General features: G+C 37.8%; 1 protein-coding gene and 1 long non-coding RNA gene across 3 annotated transcripts in view; one reads left to right on the top strand and one right to left on the bottom strand.

Moving 5' to 3' along the window:
• LOC116292308 (general vesicular transport factor p115) overlaps positions 1-19099 on the bottom strand; it is a 66292-nt gene extending 47193 nt beyond the window's left edge. The window contains exons 1-22 of one of the 2 annotated variants that reach the window (XM_089029021.1): positions 19007-19099; positions 18828-18914; positions 17039-17103; positions 16114-16187; positions 15520-15638; positions 15269-15333; positions 14483-14520; positions 13508-13563; positions 12962-13009; positions 12143-12215; positions 11527-11611; positions 10931-10983; positions 9558-9616; positions 8258-8333; positions 7817-7881; positions 7094-7182; positions 6188-6272; positions 5259-5331; positions 4885-4930; positions 2581-2690; positions 1156-1205; positions 648-758 (exon numbers count right to left, since the gene is read on the bottom strand). In XM_089029021.1, coding sequence (XP_088885147.1) covers positions 648-758; positions 1156-1205; positions 2581-2690; positions 4885-4930; positions 5259-5331; positions 6188-6272; positions 7094-7182; positions 7817-7881; positions 8258-8333; positions 9558-9616; positions 10931-10983; positions 11527-11611; positions 12143-12215; positions 12962-13009; positions 13508-13563; positions 14483-14520; positions 15269-15333; positions 15520-15638; positions 16114-16187; positions 17039-17103; positions 18828-18914; positions 19007-19081 — 1602 coding nt within the window. In that variant the 5' untranslated portion in view covers positions 19082-19099. The remainder of the gene's footprint in view (positions 1-647; positions 759-1155; positions 1206-2580; positions 2691-4884; positions 4931-5258; positions 5332-6187; positions 6273-7093; positions 7183-7816; positions 7882-8257; positions 8334-9557; positions 9617-10930; positions 10984-11526; positions 11612-12142; positions 12216-12961; positions 13010-13507; positions 13564-14482; positions 14521-15268; positions 15334-15519; positions 15639-16113; positions 16188-17038; positions 17104-18827; positions 18915-19006) is intronic. The other variant, XM_089029022.1, reaches the window with a different exon arrangement.
• LOC148911765 (uncharacterized) lies at positions 671-3376 on the top strand. The gene is made up of 2 exons (XR_016119571.1): positions 671-789; positions 3283-3376. It is a non-coding gene; the product is annotated as an uncharacterized LOC148911765 (long non-coding RNA).
• Positions 19100-21326: the final 2227 nt, after the last annotated feature.

Genomic DNA, 21326 nt, shown 5'->3' with positions numbered 1-21326 from the left:
TTGCTGCCGCCAATGAAAAGGAAACAAAAGGTACTGACTGATTAGTCTAGACTGCAGAAAAAAACTAAATTCCAGCACGTAGCTCGCAGCTGTGACCCATAATGCCTTGCAATTCAAGATGGCTGCCGCCTCAGTGAAGGAGTTCACTGACATAGGGGGTTCATATAACTACAAGATGCATTTTTTATCAATTTCCAATATTTAATGTTTAAATAATCCAACTAATCCCAAAATAGAAGGGGATTCCATTAGACCCCCCTTTTGAAGCCATTCACGCACTAGAATGAAATTTATCAAAATCATTGTTTGTCGTCAAAATGCAGGAAATAGAGTTTCTAAAACCGCTGTTTTTTAAAATCCTGGATTTGTGAATGATTGCCCTCTAAATCGGTCAATGCAATCACTACGGTTTTCCATATTCTGCAAACTCTGTAGCTACAAGTTGCACGCTGCACGCTGAAATTTGTTTTTTCGCTGCTGTCAATCAAAAATAATCAGTTGGTACCTTTTATGTTCTTGACTGGCGGCAGATAAAAACCTATTTCACAACAAGCTTTTGAAATTTCAGAGTTCGCAGAATATCGAAAGCTGCAGTAACCATAAACTCAAATCTGGTTCTCTATATTGATTTCATACTGTAAGGATACGTATGGCACGTTGGCTGAATTATGTAGGAAATGAGCAACAGCTATAGGACAGTTAGACAGCCAGGAACACAGCAACACCAGCAGGCCTACTCTAGTTTGGATAACACCTCCCTGGAGAAAAATGCAACGAATAAGGTTTGTGGTGAGTGCACTTGCCTCTTACCAATGTGACCCAGGATCGTTACCAAATTTATTTTATCCATCCATCCATCCATCCCATCCCATCCATCCATCCATCCATCGATCCACTTCCTTCCTTCCTTCCTTACTTCCTTCCTTCCTTCCTTCCTTCCTTCCTTCCTTCCTTCCTTCCTTCCTTCCTTCCTTCCTTCCTTCCTTCCTTCCTGCCTGCGTGCGTGCGTGCGTGCGTTCGTTCGTTCGTTCGTTCGTTCGTTCGTTCGTTCGTTCGTTCGTTCGTTCGTTCGTTCGTTCGTTCGTTCGTTCGTTCGTTCGTTCGTTCGTGCATTCGGTAAGGAAAGTACGAAGAAGCATAGCATGCTATACAAACCTGTGCAAGAATGTTTGTACACTGTTGAAGAAGTGAAACCGGTGGATTCCCTAAAAAAATTTAAAAAAAGAAATGAATTTTTAAGACAAAAACAAAATCAGGGTTTTAAACGTTACATCTCAAGTAAGTCTTACAGCAAGACATGTACAGGAACACCTGGCATTTTTCAGCCAATCACAGAAGACTAAAAACTTTCTCAGCTTGGCACAATACTAGCCAATCAGATTTTTAGATGCCTACTACGGATCTCACCGAACTGTGGCGACACGTCAAAAATTTGTCTCACTACCACACCCTAATTCGTCTACTGACACGCCTACTTTTGTTACATGTATTACAGTGAATACCTTACTGGACGAATTAGGGTGTGGTATTTTTGACGTGTCGCCACAGTTCGGTGAGATCCGTAGTAAGTACATGACAAGAAAGAACTAATCGTAAGATGCAGTTACTTTCAACTATTTTTTTCTGCATTATAGTTTGAAAGGAGTTATTTAACAAATTATTAGTCCTCTAGCACGAATGGGCTATTGACTCATAGGCCACAAGGATGAGAGGACTAATTGTTTTAGTCAAATCCAACTAGTCAGTCAAATATTTAGATGCAAACAAGTCTTGAATTAAAGTTAAATTCAATTTTTTGGCTTTCAAAGCCGCACTTTTCGCTACTAGTAGGTTATAACTTACAGCCTATTAGTAGCTCATCCAATCAGAATACAGCATTGGTGATAGACTGCTAATCAAATTTTACTAAAAGACATTAACACCACCGAGAATATCTCCTAAGGTCGAATCAAAATTTTAGAAGTGGAATTTTTGCGGAGGGAGGAAAACCAGAGAACCCAGAGAACCTGGTGAAAAACCTTAAAGCACAGCCATTAAAACCTGACACATTACAGAGCGAATCAAAAATCCATGGGCACCTAGAAATATTTCAAGAATGTTCAATAGCCAATCAGAAGAGTTATGTTATCTTTCCGTTATCGTGTGGTTAGAAAGTCAATTCTGATTGGCCAAAGAAGAATAGAACATTCCTAGAATATTTTAGGTGCCCACGGTTTTTCGATTCGCACTGTAAAACCTACACAATAGGCTCGTTGCAGTTAGTTAACCGTCACGTGTCTGTTCTTGAGAGCAAAATCTTTGTTTTTATTTTGAATTGGTGATTCTTTTTAGCTACTTGTAAAGAACTGAATGAAACGATGTGTAACCAGTGTGTTACGAAATGTAGTTTTATTACGATCTCTCGAAACAGGTTGTAGAAATTTCATTGGCTCACCAGTATATTTTGCCCATGGGAATCAAAATGTTCATTCACTTGTTCTCAGTGAATTAATCAGCACGTGTTTACTGGAGCTGCAAAGGGCCTATTTAGGTTTGTAATTTAGAAGGAAAATGATTGCATGAAATGATGTACATAATTACCTAGACTAGTAGCTAATTGTACTCTCAAGAGCTGTTCTTTCTGTGTTGGGTTGCCCTTTAGACAGTGAGACAATGCCACTGCAGCACACCAGTTAGATACAGGGTTGGGACTAACAAAATATGAAGAAAAATAATTCTTTGATTATCTGTTTATAATTAACAAATAAAACAGCTTTTTCCGTGCCAGGGGCGGATGCAGGATTTTTTCAAAGGGGGGGTTGTAGCATTGATTAAGGTGGTGAAGAGATATAGCAGACCAAAGGGTTAGGGAGACGATTATTTGCTGCAGGCGAGCATGGTTGTTTCAGGTCCCACACACGGCGTATAGAAAAAAAGGCGAGCGAAATGTGTTCGGCACCCCTGTTTTAATAAAACTCGCGATGCTGTTGGTGTTGTCATGAAAATTTAAAAAATCACGATGGCTCTCAAGGGGGGGGGGGGGGGAGTTGCAACCCCCAAAACCCACCCCTAGATCCGCCACTGCGTGCTCCGTTCAAAAAATAAGGCACGCAAGAATTGGCGTAAGCACGAAAGAAGCGTAAGGAGAAGTACGAGCCGTAGACAAGTGCTTCTCACACTTGTTGAGTGCTTACGGCGCTTCATAAGTGCTTTATTACTGAACGGTGCACGGAAAAAGCTGTTTCATTCGTTTTATTATATAGTTACTAATTATTATTACATTATTGAATTTATTTACGCAAGGAGAAAGATGGTGGCAAGATCTAGCAGCACTTCGCACGCGCGGATGGCGTCAGCACTGTGTTTCGTTCACTAATAAAGCACAGCTCTCGACCAATCAGTGCGTGCGTACTATCCTAACTATATAATAATATTTGATGGAAAATCAATGTCAGCGTACACCAAATCGAAATACGGTGAACCGAAAATTTTGAATATCTTTTCTTTTGAATGTTTTTTTCTGCGTCTTAAAATTTGCAGCTGCATAAGCTGCTTGATATACTGGATCAGCTCAATTTGGTACATTTGAATAGCTATCGTTCTGGGCCTGGTTGTACGAAGCCTGGATAGCGCTATCCGGCGGATAAATCCTTATCCAGAGGATAAGTCGATGCTGTTATCCAATAAATTTATCCACTAGATAAGATTTATCCGTCGGATAGCTCTATCCAGGCTTCGTACAACCGGGCCCTGGAGGGATTAGCCTCGTGTTCACATGTAAACTTATAAAAGTGCTTTCTAATGTATGAGAGGCTAGTATTTCCACAACAATAGTTATTCAAATTGGTCGTCATATTTCAATTTGATGTATATCACCTCGAGCAAAATTCGAATTTAACACACTGGCTTATTTGTTACAAACCTTTGTACAGACATTTCGGTCTGAACTCACAACTTTAGTGTAAAAAAAAACTACTGTGATCAATCCTGGCTACAAATTTCAAATATCTAGAGAAAGTTTCAAATGCATGGAGATCAAGGAACCCTAGTTAGGGACGGACCATTAGATTTGGGGGGGGGGGGGGGGGGTTAGGCAAAAACCAAAAACAAATTTGAGAACAGCTTTAAAGAGTGAAAAAAAATCATGCATAAGAAAAGTGCCAGAAAAAAATCCAAATTATGTCCAAAAATAATTCCTGCACAGCCATGAGGCCTCCCCCCCCCCCCCCCAAAAAAAACTCTAATGGTCTGTTCCTTAGTAGCCCTTGATGCAACGTCAATTCAATGTCGAGTCACTGTTAGGCTTTATAAAAAAAACTAATGCAATATGTCTTGCTTTCCGATTGGTTGGGGGCCCATGTTTTATGAAAGCAAAGAGCACTGGTACTCGCTTTCTATCGCATCAATTGTATCCAAAATAACAATATTACTGTTATTTGTATATTTTATGAAAGGAATAAAAAACATGATTGTTGTGCTGTGTGAAGTCATAAAGCAAGCGGGGACTGGCAGAACACTCAAGAAGTGTCCAGAAGCATTCCTCTCTTACCACGAGCTGAGCAGTGAATTTTGTTTAAGCCAATCACAGCGCGTTTAGCTGTTTTGCCGCCGGCCCTTATTCCCAGGCCACTGTAACCCAACTTTTGCATATTTTTCTGGTTTCTTTTGACTAAAATATAATGGCTACAGGAAGCAGAAATATAGAACGGTAGAATAACAACAATTTTGCTTTAACTCCATGTTTGCTTTGTTCTTTCAAGCTCAAAAAATACTTAGGGCCAGTTTGCGCACCGTGTTCACCGCTCAGTTGGTTACACTTCTCTTGTGTTCTGCCAATCCCCCCTGCTTTATATTCGCACACTGTACCTGTACCCGCTTGTATTCTATGTCTTCAAAAGTCCTTACCTAAACAGCCCAGCGCATAACAACTGCCCCGCTGATACTGAAGCTGCTGTAGAATAAAGAAATAATTAAGAACAAAGTTTCCAAAATATTCTGTAGACTGACTTGAAAGAAAACTGAACTATCGATTCAGGGTGTTTGTATTCTTCGTTTGCACGTAACGTCATCGCGGCCATGTTGGTACCATTTAACGAAAGATTTCTCATTAGCATCCATTGTTAACGGTACCACAATGGCCGCCATGTTTTTGTCTTTTAACTCTCTTGGGAATGCTTGCAACCCATCAATCTGTTTTCTAAGACTAGTGTAAGGGTTTTTGTAGCTGTTTTCTAAGTGACTGTAAGGGTTTTTTTGATTAAATCCTATTATAAACTTACCAACATCTGCAGAGGACGGGAGAAGTGTTGATACAATTTGGCTTTGACCTTCTTCGTTCTTGTACAAATAGCACTTTAAAAAACAGTAAAAATAGAGAAAAATAAGTGTCAAAACCGAGATGGATTAGCTTAGTTTAGCTGCAATAATTGTTTCATTTCAGACCACGTATGATTCTCTTGAGAAAAATATTCTTTGTTTGAGTTGTATCTATATTCATGTGTCTTCTCATGTGCAACCATTAAACAAAAAATGATACTCAAGAGAATGATGAGTAATAGGAAGTAGGAAAAAGCTATTGCCAAAATAAGTCTATTGACTTAGGTGCAAGTTCCATTAAACAAAAAAATGAGCACTGGCTCAGACTGGATCATATGTGAGTTGAGTTTGTCTGATGTGTTGTTCTCTCCCTTGCCACGAGGGTTTTCTCCAGGTTCTCCGGACTTCCTCCCTCCGTAAAAATCAACATGTGAGTTGAGTGTTGTATATTGTAAATATAGAATGTAGTGGTAGTGCGTGTGGAGGGAACCTCACGGAAGAGCCCCGTATGGTGAGTGGTGATTGTAAACATATATAAAATGGGAGGTGTACTGTGCCCGTGTAATGTGTAGGTAAAAGTGGCCGAGCATTATTTGCCCTATTTCATAATGACGTCACATCAAAACAAACTATTGTTTTAACGCTAGGGATCATGGTCGCTGGAGGGGAATGGAATGACAAAAACACATCTTAAATCACAATGAAATTTGGTTTATGAGCTGGTGAAGGCAAGAACAACTAAATATTACGCTAAATATCTCGAAAGAAGAGAATTAAGCTTAAATTTATCCTAAATTCCTATCATTTTAGCCGATGTACACAAACCATGACGTCATTACGAAATATACTCTATATGCTCTAAGATACTTTTGAACAATAATTTTTGACATACTTGAAAACAGTAGAGTACAGCACATCTCAAGCTGAACGGCTGTTTTTCATTTATCATGGACATCAAGAGAACAACAATGGCAGGCCTGTAGATCAATCATATTACATTTGTTACTCTGTAAATCAAATAGACCCTTTTCGAATTCCAAATTACCGCTGTGTTCCTTGATTACAGACTCATTTACTCAGGCTTAGCCTTGTATCAGTGTCTAAATATTCACAAATACCAACGATAAAGTAGAGTGCACACCGTCAACAATACAAACACTTTGAAATTCCACGGACCTTCACTGGAACACGTGAATATTTTACACATAACGAGGCTAACCCTGAGCAACTCAAGCCCTAAGTATCATAGCAGGCTGATATAAATTGAATTTCCATTTTGAATTTTGGTCTCTGCTTGTTTCTTGGAACAGAGGTACAGTGGGTTCTCAGTCATGGGAGTCAAAATTTTATCTATGACATCAGCAGAAATTACTGGCAAGTGTTCGATATCAGTACATTTGGAGAACAATGTCAAAACAAGAAGCACCGGTGGCGTGCGCTGCTAATGCACCGTCTCTCACCAATGCGGCCCGAGTTTGAGTCCTGCCGATCTCTATGTCGTATGTGAGTAGAGTTGTTTGTTGGTTCTCTCCTGTTCTTCGAGGGTTTTTCTCCGGGTTCTCCGGTTTTCCTCCCTCCTCAAAAATCAACTACGAAATTCTAATTCTTTGGGCTTTCACCTAGTTTGGAGCCTAGTTCTGTTGTGATTGTCCCACGTTGTGATACAACAGATAAAGCTAGTAGAAAACTTCTTGGTGACCGTACCACAATCCAACATGATTTATACCATGTGACGGCTAGCGCTCAAAAGGTGAATTCAATAGTTATAGCGATGATATATTCATTGATTGGGACTAACCTTGGTGGATCTGATGGAGCATTGACTTGAGAGAAGTAATCTTGATTTGCAGGGAACCCTCTAATGACTTCAGATACGGCATTGATTGTCTATGACGACATACCACATAAACTGTTATCTTAATACATTTTACTCACTATCTCGCTTCTCATTGGCCGAGAGCCCTCAGCCAATCCCTGATGTCGTGGGAACTTGACATGATAAATGACAGTATTTTCTGTAGCTTTTCCTGCATTTATCATGTCAAGTTCATTCAACGTCACAACAGGGATTGAAATATGTTTGCTATCAGGGCCGTAGCCACCGGTACCGTTGGTCTGGTTTCAACCGGACTAACTTTCGGGGGGAAAAATAAGAAAAATAATTAAAAAAATAAGAAAAACTGAAAAACCTCGAAATCTAGCCTGCTTGCAGCCGGCCTCTAACTGGCTGTTACTATACAAGACAAAACTCCGGCTGCACGCAGGCTATCGAAATCCAGACCAATCAGAAATTTGTGGCTACGCCTCTGGCTATTTCTTTGAAAGCAGAACGAAATTTTGATTCTCAGTTTACAAAATTATAATAAAACAATAATTGATTTTCACATGATATCGTAAATTACCAAGAGCTCTGCCGTTTTGTCCGCCTCAGCCTATGGCTTCGGCAGAGAACACTGCCTTGGTCTTGATAATTTACCATATCATGCTTCCCATAATAATATTAGTTAATAATCTAACATACCTCTGTAAGAATATCAGCTGGAATTCCACTAGCCATCAAGATACCACACAGCAGCTTTAGTAATCCTGGGGAAATCAAAAAGAAAATCATTTGTCTGTGTCTAGATTAAGGCTCCATGAAAATTAGCAAAGGGAGAAAATTTCAAACAAGGAACGAAAGATAAACGAATGGATGAAGGAATGAATAGATTGATAAATGAATTGATGGATGGATGGATGGATGGATGGATGGATGGATGGATGGATGGATGGATGGATGGATGGATGGATGGATGGATGGACGGACGGAGATATGGACGGAGGGATGGATGGATGAGTGGCAGGATGGAGGGATAGAAGGATGGATTTATGGATCGACACATGGACAATAGATTGGAGGGTTGGATGGATGGATAAATGCATGGAAACAAATATCACAAGTGACACACATTCATTATCTCACCTGATTGATTCATTATTTTCTGTGCGCTAGTAGTCGCCTGCTGAGGATTATCAGGTGAAACCAGAATCCTTACGACCTAACGATAAATGTGGACATACTTTATATCATCACAAATACGATGTCAATGAAATAAAATCAGAGATAAATAATGAGCCTTTTGCAACAAGCAGTCACATGCTGATATATGACTTTACTAACGAATCAATTCAGCTCAAGGTCTCTTTGGGAAGGCTCTGCTGGATGGCAAACAAACTTTAAACTGCTTCGTATCTTGAAATCGAAAGTATCTTATTAGGAGGGAAAAGTATTTTTGAAAAGGTTTTGGATACGACATTAGTGATACAACAAAAAATCTTTAAATAAAGGAAATCCAATTTTTTTTGCCATCCAGTAACAATCAAGTGTCCATCTATTGCAAAAGGCCTTTTCATGTAAACAGCTGTTCTTGTACTTTATCCAAGGCCACCAAAAAATTTTTAAATCAAATTCACAAATCACATTTTTGATGCCAAATAACAGATGAATGGTGACAAATTCTGAAGTTTAATGTCCTTTGTTCACTCCACATATAAAATAAAATATATGCTCTTAAAGGGAAGAATGTAAAAATTTGTGCAGATTCTAGAACCTTAAATTGCTTAAATACTCAATCGTGATTGGCTAATTTGTATAAAATTTTGTCTGGGTGGGCTTGGTTGATGTAGTTGCACTCTTAAGGTCTGGACCCACTAAAAAATAAGTTGTGGACGTGATATGAGATCTGGTCACAACCTCAACAAACCAAAGGAATAAAAGACTATAATTGTGTGGACCTAGTAATTAATTTCACATGCAAAACATGTCCTTAGCTTGCATAATATTTTCCCATTTCAGACCACTTCCCCATAGCTTCCTAGGCAGATGTTCTTCGTGTCTGTCTCACAACCTTTCAATCCCCACGAAACAATGAAACATTACGTGGTAGACCCAAAGAACGTCTGCCTAGGAGTTTACTTCTTTTTTTTACTCCGACGAAGGACTAGCGTCCGAAACGTCAGTAAGTTTTTTCATCTTTTCACGGTATAAAATTGACCTTTTTATCATTACTGTTTCATTAGAAACACCGACGCAGCTCACACTAGTTTTTAGCTAGTTATATCTTCAGTATACTACCTTGCTGTGCTGTGAGAACACTCGAAAAGTGTCAAGAAGCACTTTGCTATGTATGCTAACATTTCTCTCATGCTCTGACAATATCCGACATGTGCTTTATAACTGCACATAGCACTTGTGTGTGTTTTTTCTTTATTCAATAGTGTACCTTAAGCATATGCTGGACATTAGATACTTTTTGCTCTGACCAACCAGTTTCACTATCACCTGAAATAAAAAAGCATGAATATTAATATATAATTTATTAGTGTGTGTGCAAGTGGTGGAAGAAGGTAGGGGTCCCAGGGGGTACTCTGGGCTAAAAGTATCAGTTATGCTTGTCGGAAATTTCCAAAAATACCCCTTTAAGATATCAAACAAAATTTGTCTTTTAAAAAGGAATGTGATAGGACGACTTTTAACCCCTAAGAGATACCTTAAAAGATGCCAAGATATGCTGAAATCATAAATTTCAATTTCAACAGCCTAAAAGACACCAAATAACTATTTTTGACCCTAAGAGATATGTTAATTGAAGTATTATGATCATCTGGGTGGATGTAGTCCTGAGAAGGACTGTTTGATGTGACTGACGTTTCGACAACCTGAGCGGAAGTCATCTTCAGAGTCTAAGAGATCTGACGAACATCCCCAATACTTTTACCCCAAAGCCCAACCCCAGAATGAGGCGTATTAGACCTATGTCAAACTGCGGCTTGTGTTGTTAAAAAAAGGAGGCAGCATGGTCGAGTGGTCGTAGCATCAGTCTCGCATTCGGTGGTGCCAGGTTCGAGTCCCACTCTGGCCACTAGCTGAGACTGTATTTGTCCTGATTCCTGATTAGTTCAGATTCAGTTTCTCAACCATGCTTGTAAATAGCCAACTGGTTTGCCTCTGCCAGTTGGAATCTTCTAGCAGTATTATGTTTATATTTATCTATTTCAGTTTCTAATATGTCTCCCCAATTAGCTCTGAAGAGCTAAATACATTGAGGCATAAATAAAGTGGATACATTTATTTTTATTTTAAATGTTATAATAGATTATTTTTTATTTGCAGGCATTATTTATTCTGTTCTTTATACACTGTCTAAAACAAATGTGGAGAAGTTCTTTATGCAATTTTGCTGCATAAGTGCAGAAGGCGTCAGCAATTGCTCCACAATAATAATACACCACAGTTCTCGACCAATCAGAGCATGCTTACTATGTAGTTCCAAAAATTATTCATTACCCCCCCCCCCCACCCCCCAGAGAATTTTCTTAAAGACCCACCTACCATCTACCCCCAGAAATTCCAATTTTCTTTCATACAAACTCTGTAACTTTGTTCTTTCTCTGACCCCCCTATGAGGTATTGATAATTTCTGGAAATATGGTTCTATTTAGGTCTACACAATACCTTGAATTGCTAAGGCCGACATTTCAAAAAGGGAGTAAACCTCTGAATAAAGCTGGAGGGGGGGGGGGGGTATGGATAATTCTGGAACTACATGTACAGTACACAATATGGTTCTATTTAAAGTGTAGGTCTACACATTACCTTGCATTGCTAATGCTGACATTTCAAAGAAGGGAGTAAACCTCTGAATAAAGCTACAAAAATAAAAATTATATTTAATATTCAATAAAATTAATAATCTTCACAACATTCAACATGGTAGTGGACTCCTGTAACTCATGAATTGATTGATTATAAGCTCCAAGTGGTCTATTTCTTGAGATACAATAGAGAAAAATTAACCCTGTTATGGCAAAAATCTAGGCTTAAAACATATTTTGCTATAAAAAAATTTTCAGGTTTCGAAAAATTCAATAATAATTAATTTACTTGTAATACACTCTTACAAAATTACTCAATTCTGATTGGACAAGAGGAGTACAATTAAATCCCAAATTGTAAAGTCCCAAATTATTAAGTTGCTCAATTTTTTTGAGTGTATTATAAACAAAAAATTGCACAATCTTCTTGTATAATTCGGAATTTATAGAAACTCGTGATGTTTTGAAAATTTTCAAATTGTATTCAACTAAAGGCTCGTCCAATTTTTTAACTTTCAAAACATCACTCGTACCTATTACCTATAAATTCCAAATTGTACTCGAGATTGTGCATTTTCCTACATGTATACTTCTTACCTTCCTTCTCTAAAGAAATTCTGGTTAGAAACATTATCTTTCAGAAGATTATTCATCAAATGAAGGCAGTCTTCAACGACGATACCTAACAGAATGTTCAAGGGGAAAAAGGGAAAATTATCATAATTAGAACTTAATGAAAATGAAATGGCCCTATGCATGGAGTAAGAAATTTCACTATATTAACTTTTTTCTCTCTTTACTACAATAATTTGCTAAATACAAACAAAAACCCATTAATTTGAGACATATTCAAAAAAACTTATAAATGACGACCCCACAAATCATCTTTTTGATAATTTGCTCAGTTGTGGAACTGTCCATTTTTAAAAATTTATTTCTTCATCATTACTGTAACAAAGCTTTGTATATTTGTCCCCTGGATTACACACAATGCCTTGTGATTCAAGATTATCCGCCGCATCATTGAAGTAGTTTCTAATCAAAGTAGTAACAAGACTTTCCAAGAAACACAGAAAAATATGGATACAATTCAAACAAAGAATATTATTCTCAAGGGAAGAACAAGTGATCTACAATGAGAAAACTCCAGAGTCCATTTTCAATCAAAAACAGCAATTACAGCCTATTATAGAGTTTGTTTTTTCAGGTTTACCTCCATCGCTGTAGCCCTCTTCTGCTATGATTTCTAATAGTCTGTCAAAAGCATTCTCAAATGCAACAATTTTCTGAAGTGAAGATTGGATTCAAGATTTCATTAGCAATCAAACAGAGCTGGAGATTTGGGGTAAAAGAATATAAGGGATCATTGACAAATCTAGACCGGGGTGGATATTTCTAAAGCTGGTGACTGTCGAGGGTGGGGTGGTTAGTGAAGAGTCCAGTGTGGTGATCATGGGGAGTGGGATGGGGGGAGGGAGAAAAATGGACATGCTAGTGTGAAAGACACATGACAGTAGCTATTGCCGATCACCAGTATACCAGCTGTTTTATGTCCAGCTGATCAGGAATTTTTATAAGGATAAATTTCACAACTAGACATCAGTTTTTTATGTGTCTGTCCTCTTATTGATGATAAATTGCATCATCACACTATCAAAGTATTGTGGATCCACGAACCGAATGGATCTGCATACTACTTTGACAATGCGATGACGAAATTTATTGTCAATAAGAGGAAAGACACATAAAAAACTGATGTCTATTTCTTACAATAACAAAAACGATAAAAACTTCTCATTTTTAGCGATCAAAACAACCAACAGAAAGAGCGCGTGCTCGTTGATGTCAGCTTTATCTGTCTGTCCTCTTATTGATGATAAAAAATAACCAATCAGCGCAAAGAAATTTGTAAGTTATTTTTTTTTAAAATGTTATTATTATTGTTGTTGTGGTTGTTGTTGTTGATGTTGTTGTTGTTATCAGTGATAAATTAGCCCTTTCGCTAATTGCCATTTTATGTGGTGTAACTCACCTGAATGGCAGCATTTGATCTTGTGAGCTGAATCAGCAGCAAAAGACCCTGTGAAATAAATAAATAAATAAATAACTAAGTGAGTGAGTGAGTGAGTGAGTGCGTGAGTGAGTGAGTGAGTGAGTGAGTGAATAAATAAAATGGCCAGCTTTGAATTTCTTATATAGAAGAAACAAGAAACGTTTTAGAACAACAAGGTATTGGACTGCCGTAGGTGGAGATGAATAAAGAAATAGAAAATTTTGTGCACAACGCAAGACAATGAAGACAAGAGAAGCATGACATGTAATGCAGTGTTCCTCAACACTTCTCGAGTGTTCTGCCAATCCCCAAGCACTTTATAACTCCACACAGTTCACAGCAAACGAGCCTTATGTTTCTTTTATGAAAATACAAACTAGAATAGCTGGTATTTTGGATAGGAATGACAAAATAAAGAGCATGCAGACACGTTGCGTGCTCTCAAGATAAGCACACACTCAACCAATCAGGATGCAATAATAGTTATTTTCTAAAGAAGACTGTGCTGGACTGCAGCTTACTCACCTCATTTCTTATAATCTCTCTACTGTCTGACAGAAGGTCCATTAGTCTAGATACACCTGTCATAAGCCGAGGACAAACAAGAATGTCAAACATGGGACGTGTCATATCACGTCTGAGGCCAAGTGGCTGGCCAACGTTTTTATTAACAGCATTATGTATTGTGTATGCGCATGTATATACATGTTTTTATGTGCTTATTATGTGTGTATGCTCTTGTGTGTGTATATATTTCTCATTATTAGTACATATTTATAGATATTAATTTTATTTTTAATTATCTTATTGTAAAGCGCATCGAGGCTCTCAGGATGCGCTATATAAATACTCTTTTTTAGTTTTATTATGTACATATGAATTTTGTTTTGTATTCAAATAATTATATCATATTATATATATTATTATCATTATAATAATTGATATTAGTACAGTATATTACACAAGTGAATATAATAAATCCAGCTCGCTCATTGGTCACAATTTAAGTCTTATGTGTACGCTTGTTTGTTGATCTGTACTGCTTGCAGAAGTAATAAAACTTTTTTTAAAAATTCTCTCTCCATAATTTATCATATTCACTTGTGCTAAAAATAATAAAACAATTAAAAGCCTCAGGGCAAAGTAAATATCTAGGAATATTATTTTACCTCGCTGCTCAAAGACTAGCGTCCCAGTAAATAATATCCCTTATATTCACTGAGCCTAAGGCAAATGATATTTTTAAATAATATTAATACAGATATTTACAATCATTGCCTGTACGGCATGGCCCCAAGCCAAATATTTTTCTGTCCGGCCCGAGTTAATAAGACACACGAAGGACTAGCGCCCGAATCTTCAGTAAGTTTTTTCATTTTTTCACGGTGTAAAATTTACCCTTTTATCATTACTGTTTCATTAGAAACACCGACACAGTTAACACTAGTTTTTAGCTAGTTAGCTCTTCTTAATAAGACACATACAATTTCTTTATCTTACCCATGGGACTGATGAGAATGCACTGTTGGAGAAGGTTCCTGCAAGAATAGAGAGCTGTTGGTAAATGTTCTATGATTATTGAAATCAAATTACTGTGATTCCCAGCCACACACAACCAACTAGACCTTCATTACAAATGAAAAATTGAATTTGGGTGGACATCAATCAAAAGGGTCCTATCTTTTCTATTGCCTCTTTTACTCCAATGAAGGACTAGCATCTGAAACGTCAGTTTTTTTTCATCTTTTCACGGTGCATAATTTACCCTTTTATCATTACTATCTTTCCTATTGGTTTCTAAATGTATACCAGGGCTGAAACCATTGTCCTTATCTCATTCTTCTTGTTGCCGTGAACTTCTTGCTCTGGGTATATTTTCTCAAAAAAGTCACAGATTTCCAGCTCTGAATCTCAAACGCTTGACTGCAAAGCTATCGCTATGTGCTATGACTATGGTTTGAGCTTCTTCAAGATCAGATAAGTCAATACCGATAGCTTTGTAGTTAAGCATTTGAAATTCAGAGTCGGAATCCTTAGACATGTTTAAGAAACTCTTTTGATTGACGTCCACCAAAACTCAATTTTTGTTTGTGATTTAGGTCTCAGCTGGTTGCATGTGACTGGGAATCAGAGTAAATAATAAAATAAAAAACACGGTAGGCCTTAAAGCTAGAAGCTTGTGGGGCCGTGTATCCTCCATACACACTCCTTACTACACTCAAATATTATATACACAACTCACATGCTGATTTTAACATCGAGTGAGAAAAACATTAAATAACTTACGGCTTGTTTGTGAGAAGCATGGTAAGAAGTTTGACTGTTGGCCATCGCACATGAAAATCATATTCCTGTAATGGAAAATAAACAAATTAGAGTTGGCATTTCCAAGGGGTGGGGAGGGTCTGAGGAGGATATATTGTGTAGTACCAGAAAATATCCATACCTCTCCCATGGAGGGGGATTGAAATTTCCAAGGGGTGGGGAGGGTCTGAGGAGGAAAACAATTCAGGTTATTTAGGAAAGCAGCTCCATACCTCTAGTATTCCTAACAGCAGAGTTACATTATCTGAATTTTTAATGAAGATTTCTGTGAACTGAAGGCCAACGTCTGAGTCAGACTGTGTTGGTCCATTTTTATTTGGTGTTTGTCCATCTGCAAATGAAAAACAAAAACAACACTGATTTGAATTGCTTGTTCATGAAAATAAAAATTGTATAAAAGTCTAACAACTTATTTCACTGAATTTTATGTAACTTAAATAAAGGAAGAAAGGAAGGAAGGAAGGAAGGAAGAAAGAAAGAAAAAAGAAAGAAAAAAAAGAAAGAAAAAAAGAAAGAAAGAAAGAAAGGAAGGAAGGAAGGAAGGAAGGAAGGAAGGAAGGAAGGAAGGAAGGAAGAAAGGAACGAAGGAAGGAAGGAAGGAACAAAGGAAGGAAGGAAGGAACGAAGGAAGGAAGGAAGGAACAAAGGAAGAAAGGAACGAAGGAAGGAAGGAAGGAAGAAAGAGAGGAAAGATTGAAGGAAAGAAGGATGTACAGAAGAACTTTAAATATTATATTTATACAATGGATGGTGAAAGTCAACATATAAAATCCTTGATAAAAACGATTGCATTGTACCAACCATACCTTGCATCTCAGGATCTGTGGACATGATGTTACAGAGAGTCTCCAATGCCATACCAACTATTTCTGTGTCGTTTCTACCAAATCAATAATAGTTATCATAAACAAGGAAATGGGTTGGTAACTGATTGGTTCATTATTAAGGTCCAGTGATGTGTGCTGCTAATGTATTGCCCCTCACCAATGCAACCTAGGTTTGAATCCTGGGCTTGGCATCATACAGTACAGTAGAGTCGTTTGTTGGTTCTCTCCTTGCTTTGGGATTTTTTCTCTGGGCTCTCTGGCTTTCCTTCCTTTTTAAAAATCTAATTCAATAGACCTTATTCGTGGTGTGACAATGTTTTCCCAATTCAGCGTGACGAACTTCCAGGGGATTCATTTTCTTTTGTTTTTACTCTTCGAAAAATTCATGAGTATCCCAAAGGATACGAAAGGAATAATGATGATATCCTGACGAGTTGCAAAACAATAGCTCTTCATTCCCCCAGAAGTTTGTCCCGTTCAATTGGGAAAACATTGTCACACCACGAATAAGGTCTATTAAATCAAATTCACGTAGCGTCTGCTTGTTCTTTCTGCAGCTATTTGACCTGACAAAATTACCATGGGCGCATAGGACATAAACCTGTTTTTTTCCCTGGGTCCCTTCCCCCCCGGTTGTATAATTGACAGAAGCTTTTGTCAAACCAGACTGGCTCTATGTCAGGTTAACCCTTGTCCCTGATCTGACATATGACATACCTGTAGCTGTAAACATGTTTTTTCCCCTGGCTCCCCCCTCCCCCCCAGTTGCATTATTGACAGAAACTTTTGTCAGACCAGACTAGCTGTATGTCAGGTTTTTAAAACCCATGTCCCTGATCTGACATATAACAGCCTTATAGAAAAACATACTTGCAGCCTTGTCTGTGTGTGTGTGTTGACTTACCTTTCAGTCTGTAGGACACCTATCAGTATCTCCATCGACTGTGTTCCAACTTCCAGCCTGAATTTCTGGAAATACCATACAATATGATAAAAGATGAGATTGAATTACCAAAATGGAATCCCCAAAGGGTGAGACAATTGATGATGATATTATTTTGTGAGCTTTAAAAGGTCAAGATATGATTTGTGTAGACCTACATGTACACTGTATAATCCTCTAGAACTGGAATAAACATGTAAGATCCTAATTGTATTGTTTTTATATGTTCCTTCGGCAATTTTGTAACAAATTTTGAAATATGAGCAAATAAACTTGTATTGTATTGTATTGTAGTTATAAGCCCTGTGTTTAAATACTCATTTGTAAAAGGTTTTAAATGGGTTGGGAAGGTGGGGGAGGGTGGATTGAATGTCATTCTGAATCTCACAATACAGAATGCCATCAACTTGAAGGATATTTGAGTTAGCAAACTAGTGAGCTTATAACTCTAGCTTTTAACAAGGAATTTATAGTATAGGTGAAACGATGCATAAACATACAAAACAATCGTAGATTGGTGTTGTGTTAGGGAATCAGTATTGGCAATGCATTGGCCAAGTGTTGACCATGCATTGGCTGACAGTTGGGAGATGGTAAAATAGATGGATGCATAAACATGCAAAACGATTGTAGATAGGTGTTGCAGAAGTGTTGTGGAATCAGTGGCTGTGTTTTCACTGGAAATGTTAAGTTGCGTAAAATTCCTGGTGGTGTTTTAATCCGACAACCACCTTTCAAGAATAACTCTGTGATTGGCCCATTTATTTCGTAGGACAATTTAAACCATCTTGCTAGGTAGTTTAACTTTGCCTTATTCTGGGTGTTTTATTTAAGCTAGTTTAAATTGTCCTAGCGAAAACACAGCCAGTATATTGGCAATGTGTTGGCCAAGTGTTGACCATGCATTGGCCGACAGTTGGGAGATAATCACAGGGCTGTCAACCCCCGAGATATTCAAATCTGGAGAATTGATATAGGAAAGGGACAAAAAAAGCGTGCAAAAAGACGTCTTTTGCTTCGTAACATTCGATGTGATTGGTTTATTTCTGACCAATCAGATTATCGCTTATATTACAATGGCCTGCTTGCAAGAACAGTTTATGAGAATTGTTTTGATTTTGTTAGCAATGTAAAATAACACAAACAACACAAAATAATTGGAATTTTATGGTTGTGAAAGTCAAGTCTCACAAGAAATGGTCAGCTTCGGGGATTATCCGGGAGATTTGAGACTCTAATATGGAGACCGCGAGATACGGTCCAAAATCTGGAGACTCCCAGTTTATCCGGGAGAGTTGACAGCCCTGTAATCAAGCTCCACATGTTGGCTGGTCATAAAGTACGTGATTGTATACCCTAGTTATAGGAGATTTATGAGATAATAATATATAGTGATCACAATGCATTATGGTCTAGCCTGGGTACAAACAAATTTCGCTTTAATACCATGTCTTATATACAATATTGTTGGTACCCAAGCTACAGGATAGTGTTTATTTAACCCACATAGGAGATAATAATTTTCTCAACACATCTCCTGCTAATTAAATACTTGTTTTAAAGCTTTATAAACGTAAATAATCTAGAATAATACAAATATACAGAATCTTAAATTATTATTTTTGTCTGTCTGCAACTGGAGTCGGATGTACAATTTTGATTTTTTCAAAAAGAGCTCTGATTCTGGGTATTTTGATGTTGTTTTGTACCTGGATATGTTAGAATTATGGTTCAATAGTTTGTTCTTTACCTTTGAGAGGGATTTTAAAGCTCTTACAGCATCTCTCCTATCTTCAAGTAACGTTGAAGACGACACTCTATCGCAGAGTCTTTCGACCTTTGATCAACGAAAACGCATAAAGAATAAGCTCAATTCAACATGATTACTACAAAGAGGGCTAGAGGGAGTAGAGGAGGAACTATACTAACCGTTTCGTGAGGAGAAGGCTGATTTCCAGCCGCTGGGCTGCCTAAAACGGACTTTATTCCACCGAAAAAATTCATCTTTTTGGAAGTTTCTGTGTTGACTGGAAATTTATGCATCTACGCATGCGCGCAACGTGGCATTTAGAAACGCGTCTAGGGCTTCGGGATACGGGATCCTTGCGGGATAGCGATGTTTGAACGTATATATATATTCTGTGCCGAAATAAACTTTGAATGCAATTTTTTTTTTTTTTTTTTCCTCTCAAGTATTGTTTTTTTTGTGTTTGGACTTGGCATTCATTATTTTGAGAAACCCTCGTCTGGAGCTTCGGGATACGGGATTATTGCAGGATCGGGGGATAGCGATGAACGATAGGTATTTGAACATGTTAGTCTATTTTATTTTATTTTTATCTTTTTGTTTTTACTGTGGCAGAAAGGGACATGCAGCAAGAAATGAGTTGCTGCTGAATAAATATTAAACACAAAAAGCATTTTTTTAGAAGGAATCCTTCAGGATGGTCACCCATCCAGGTACTAACTTCGCCCAACCGGACTTGACTTGCTCTCATGGAATTAAGCCCAAGTTTTTTCCACTGGACCACGGTTCCAGGTAAATCAGCATAACAATAGCCGTGAAAACAATGCACCGAATAGACTAGACTTTTTAACAGTATTTTTTCAACCGTTTCCGTGCGTGGCAGAGATGCAAGGGATTAGCCGATATGGTCTGGGGGCCGGCTGGTCTCTCCCCTGATGCTTCGGCTAGAATATTTTCTTGCGTAATTCGTACACCCAAGGGCAGAAGGATTTAATCGCCGTCAGGTCCGAAGTCCATACGACGCCCCAGCTCTGCGGATGTCTCGGGGGTATGGCAAAGTGGAATCGATTTTTTTTTTTTTTTTTTTTTTGTGTGTGCTGCAAATCATTAAGAAACCGAAAGATTTATGTTAGATAAGTTGCTGAGGAAAAAACTGAAAGACGAGTTGCGGCTGCAAATAGAATATGAATTGCCGCATGTTAACCTTAAACACAGGGGCAGATCGATATCTTGGGGAGGGGTGCAGGGGTCGTATCTATGGTAGGGGTGCACCTTACACCCATTTTCAAAGTTATGCGACCTTGTCTGGGTTTTGGGCTTCCGTTTAGGAAATTTCCAACAAAGTTTTTCATGTCTTTTGCAGCTGTGTTTGTCGCGTGACTATACAAAATTGGTGTAAAACACAGCGATCGCTCGTATGACGAACCTTTTATTTCAACAGAATCGTCAAAACTAAGCATATTTTGGTCAAAACACTTCATTCGAATTAAATAGGCCTGAAAATTTGTCTAAATTAAATAAAGGCTAAGCTTGCCGGACACTTTGAAACAAGACCGCGCTCTTTCAAAGTGGAAACAAAATAAGCTCAACCTTCAAACACTTTATTGGCTTCAGACGTCAATCACGGAGATAATTTAACTAACTTCATATGAGATATGCGCAATGAATCATCTTTAAAATGAATCTCATTTTGTTCAAAACACTTTAAAAATAGACTTGAAAATTCGTTAAAATAATAAATCCTCCGCTAAACCCTTTTTAAAACATGGCGCGCTCTTTCAAAGCAAAAATAAAAATTTTATCTGAGTTCAACCTCCATCCATTTTAGTGGCTTCAGACGTCAATCACAGAGATAATTTATTCATGTCACTATTATGCATGAGATTTGCACAGAATATTTTAGTCAAACTGACTTTCAAAATAGCACAATTTTTCTGTTAGAAAGAAATGATACTATATATGCTCTTCTCATACTCATTAATTATTCACGCGGAAACCAGCCAATCAATAGGCTATTTTTTTGTTACTTGAAACCTGGTAAAGTCCTGTGAAATCTAAAGCCGGGGAGGATTTTGATAGCAGGGAAGCAGGGAAGAGCTGGGGCTGAAGTACAAGGAGTGAATTAATTTTGTTCAAGTCCTTGGACTGGATCAAAAATATATGCTGCGCTCTTTCCATCCACAAAAAAACACTATTTGCAATGTAGACTAATGTGAGCTATAAAAAGAAATAAAATGCCCAATGTCCATCCTGTTTGACATGGGAAGCCATAAAAATAACATTGAAAATAACAACTTGTAACAAATTTAGTTTTCCCAGCTTTATTTTATTTAAGAAAAATAGTCCAAACCCAAAATTTAGAGATTTTGAAGTAATTGGGCCTTGTTCAAGCAGCAGCCATGTCGACTGCAACAATAGATTCTACCATGCGCTTCGCCTCGCATTCAAGTGCTTGAGAATAGATTTATGCGGGTTGAACAAAGGTTTATATTCGCATGAGAA

Source organism: Actinia tenebrosa, unplaced genomic scaffold (genome assembly GCF_029948245.1).
Source record: "Actinia tenebrosa isolate PJP-AT-01 unplaced genomic scaffold, QUT_ActTen_1.0 PGA_scaffold13__45_contigs__length_12533684, whole genome shotgun sequence".
Lineage (NCBI taxonomy): Eukaryota > Metazoa > Cnidaria > Anthozoa > Actiniaria > Actiniidae > Actinia > Actinia tenebrosa.
The sequence above is the reverse complement of the archived record's forward strand: the minus strand, read 5'-3'. Positions and strand labels throughout refer to the sequence as shown.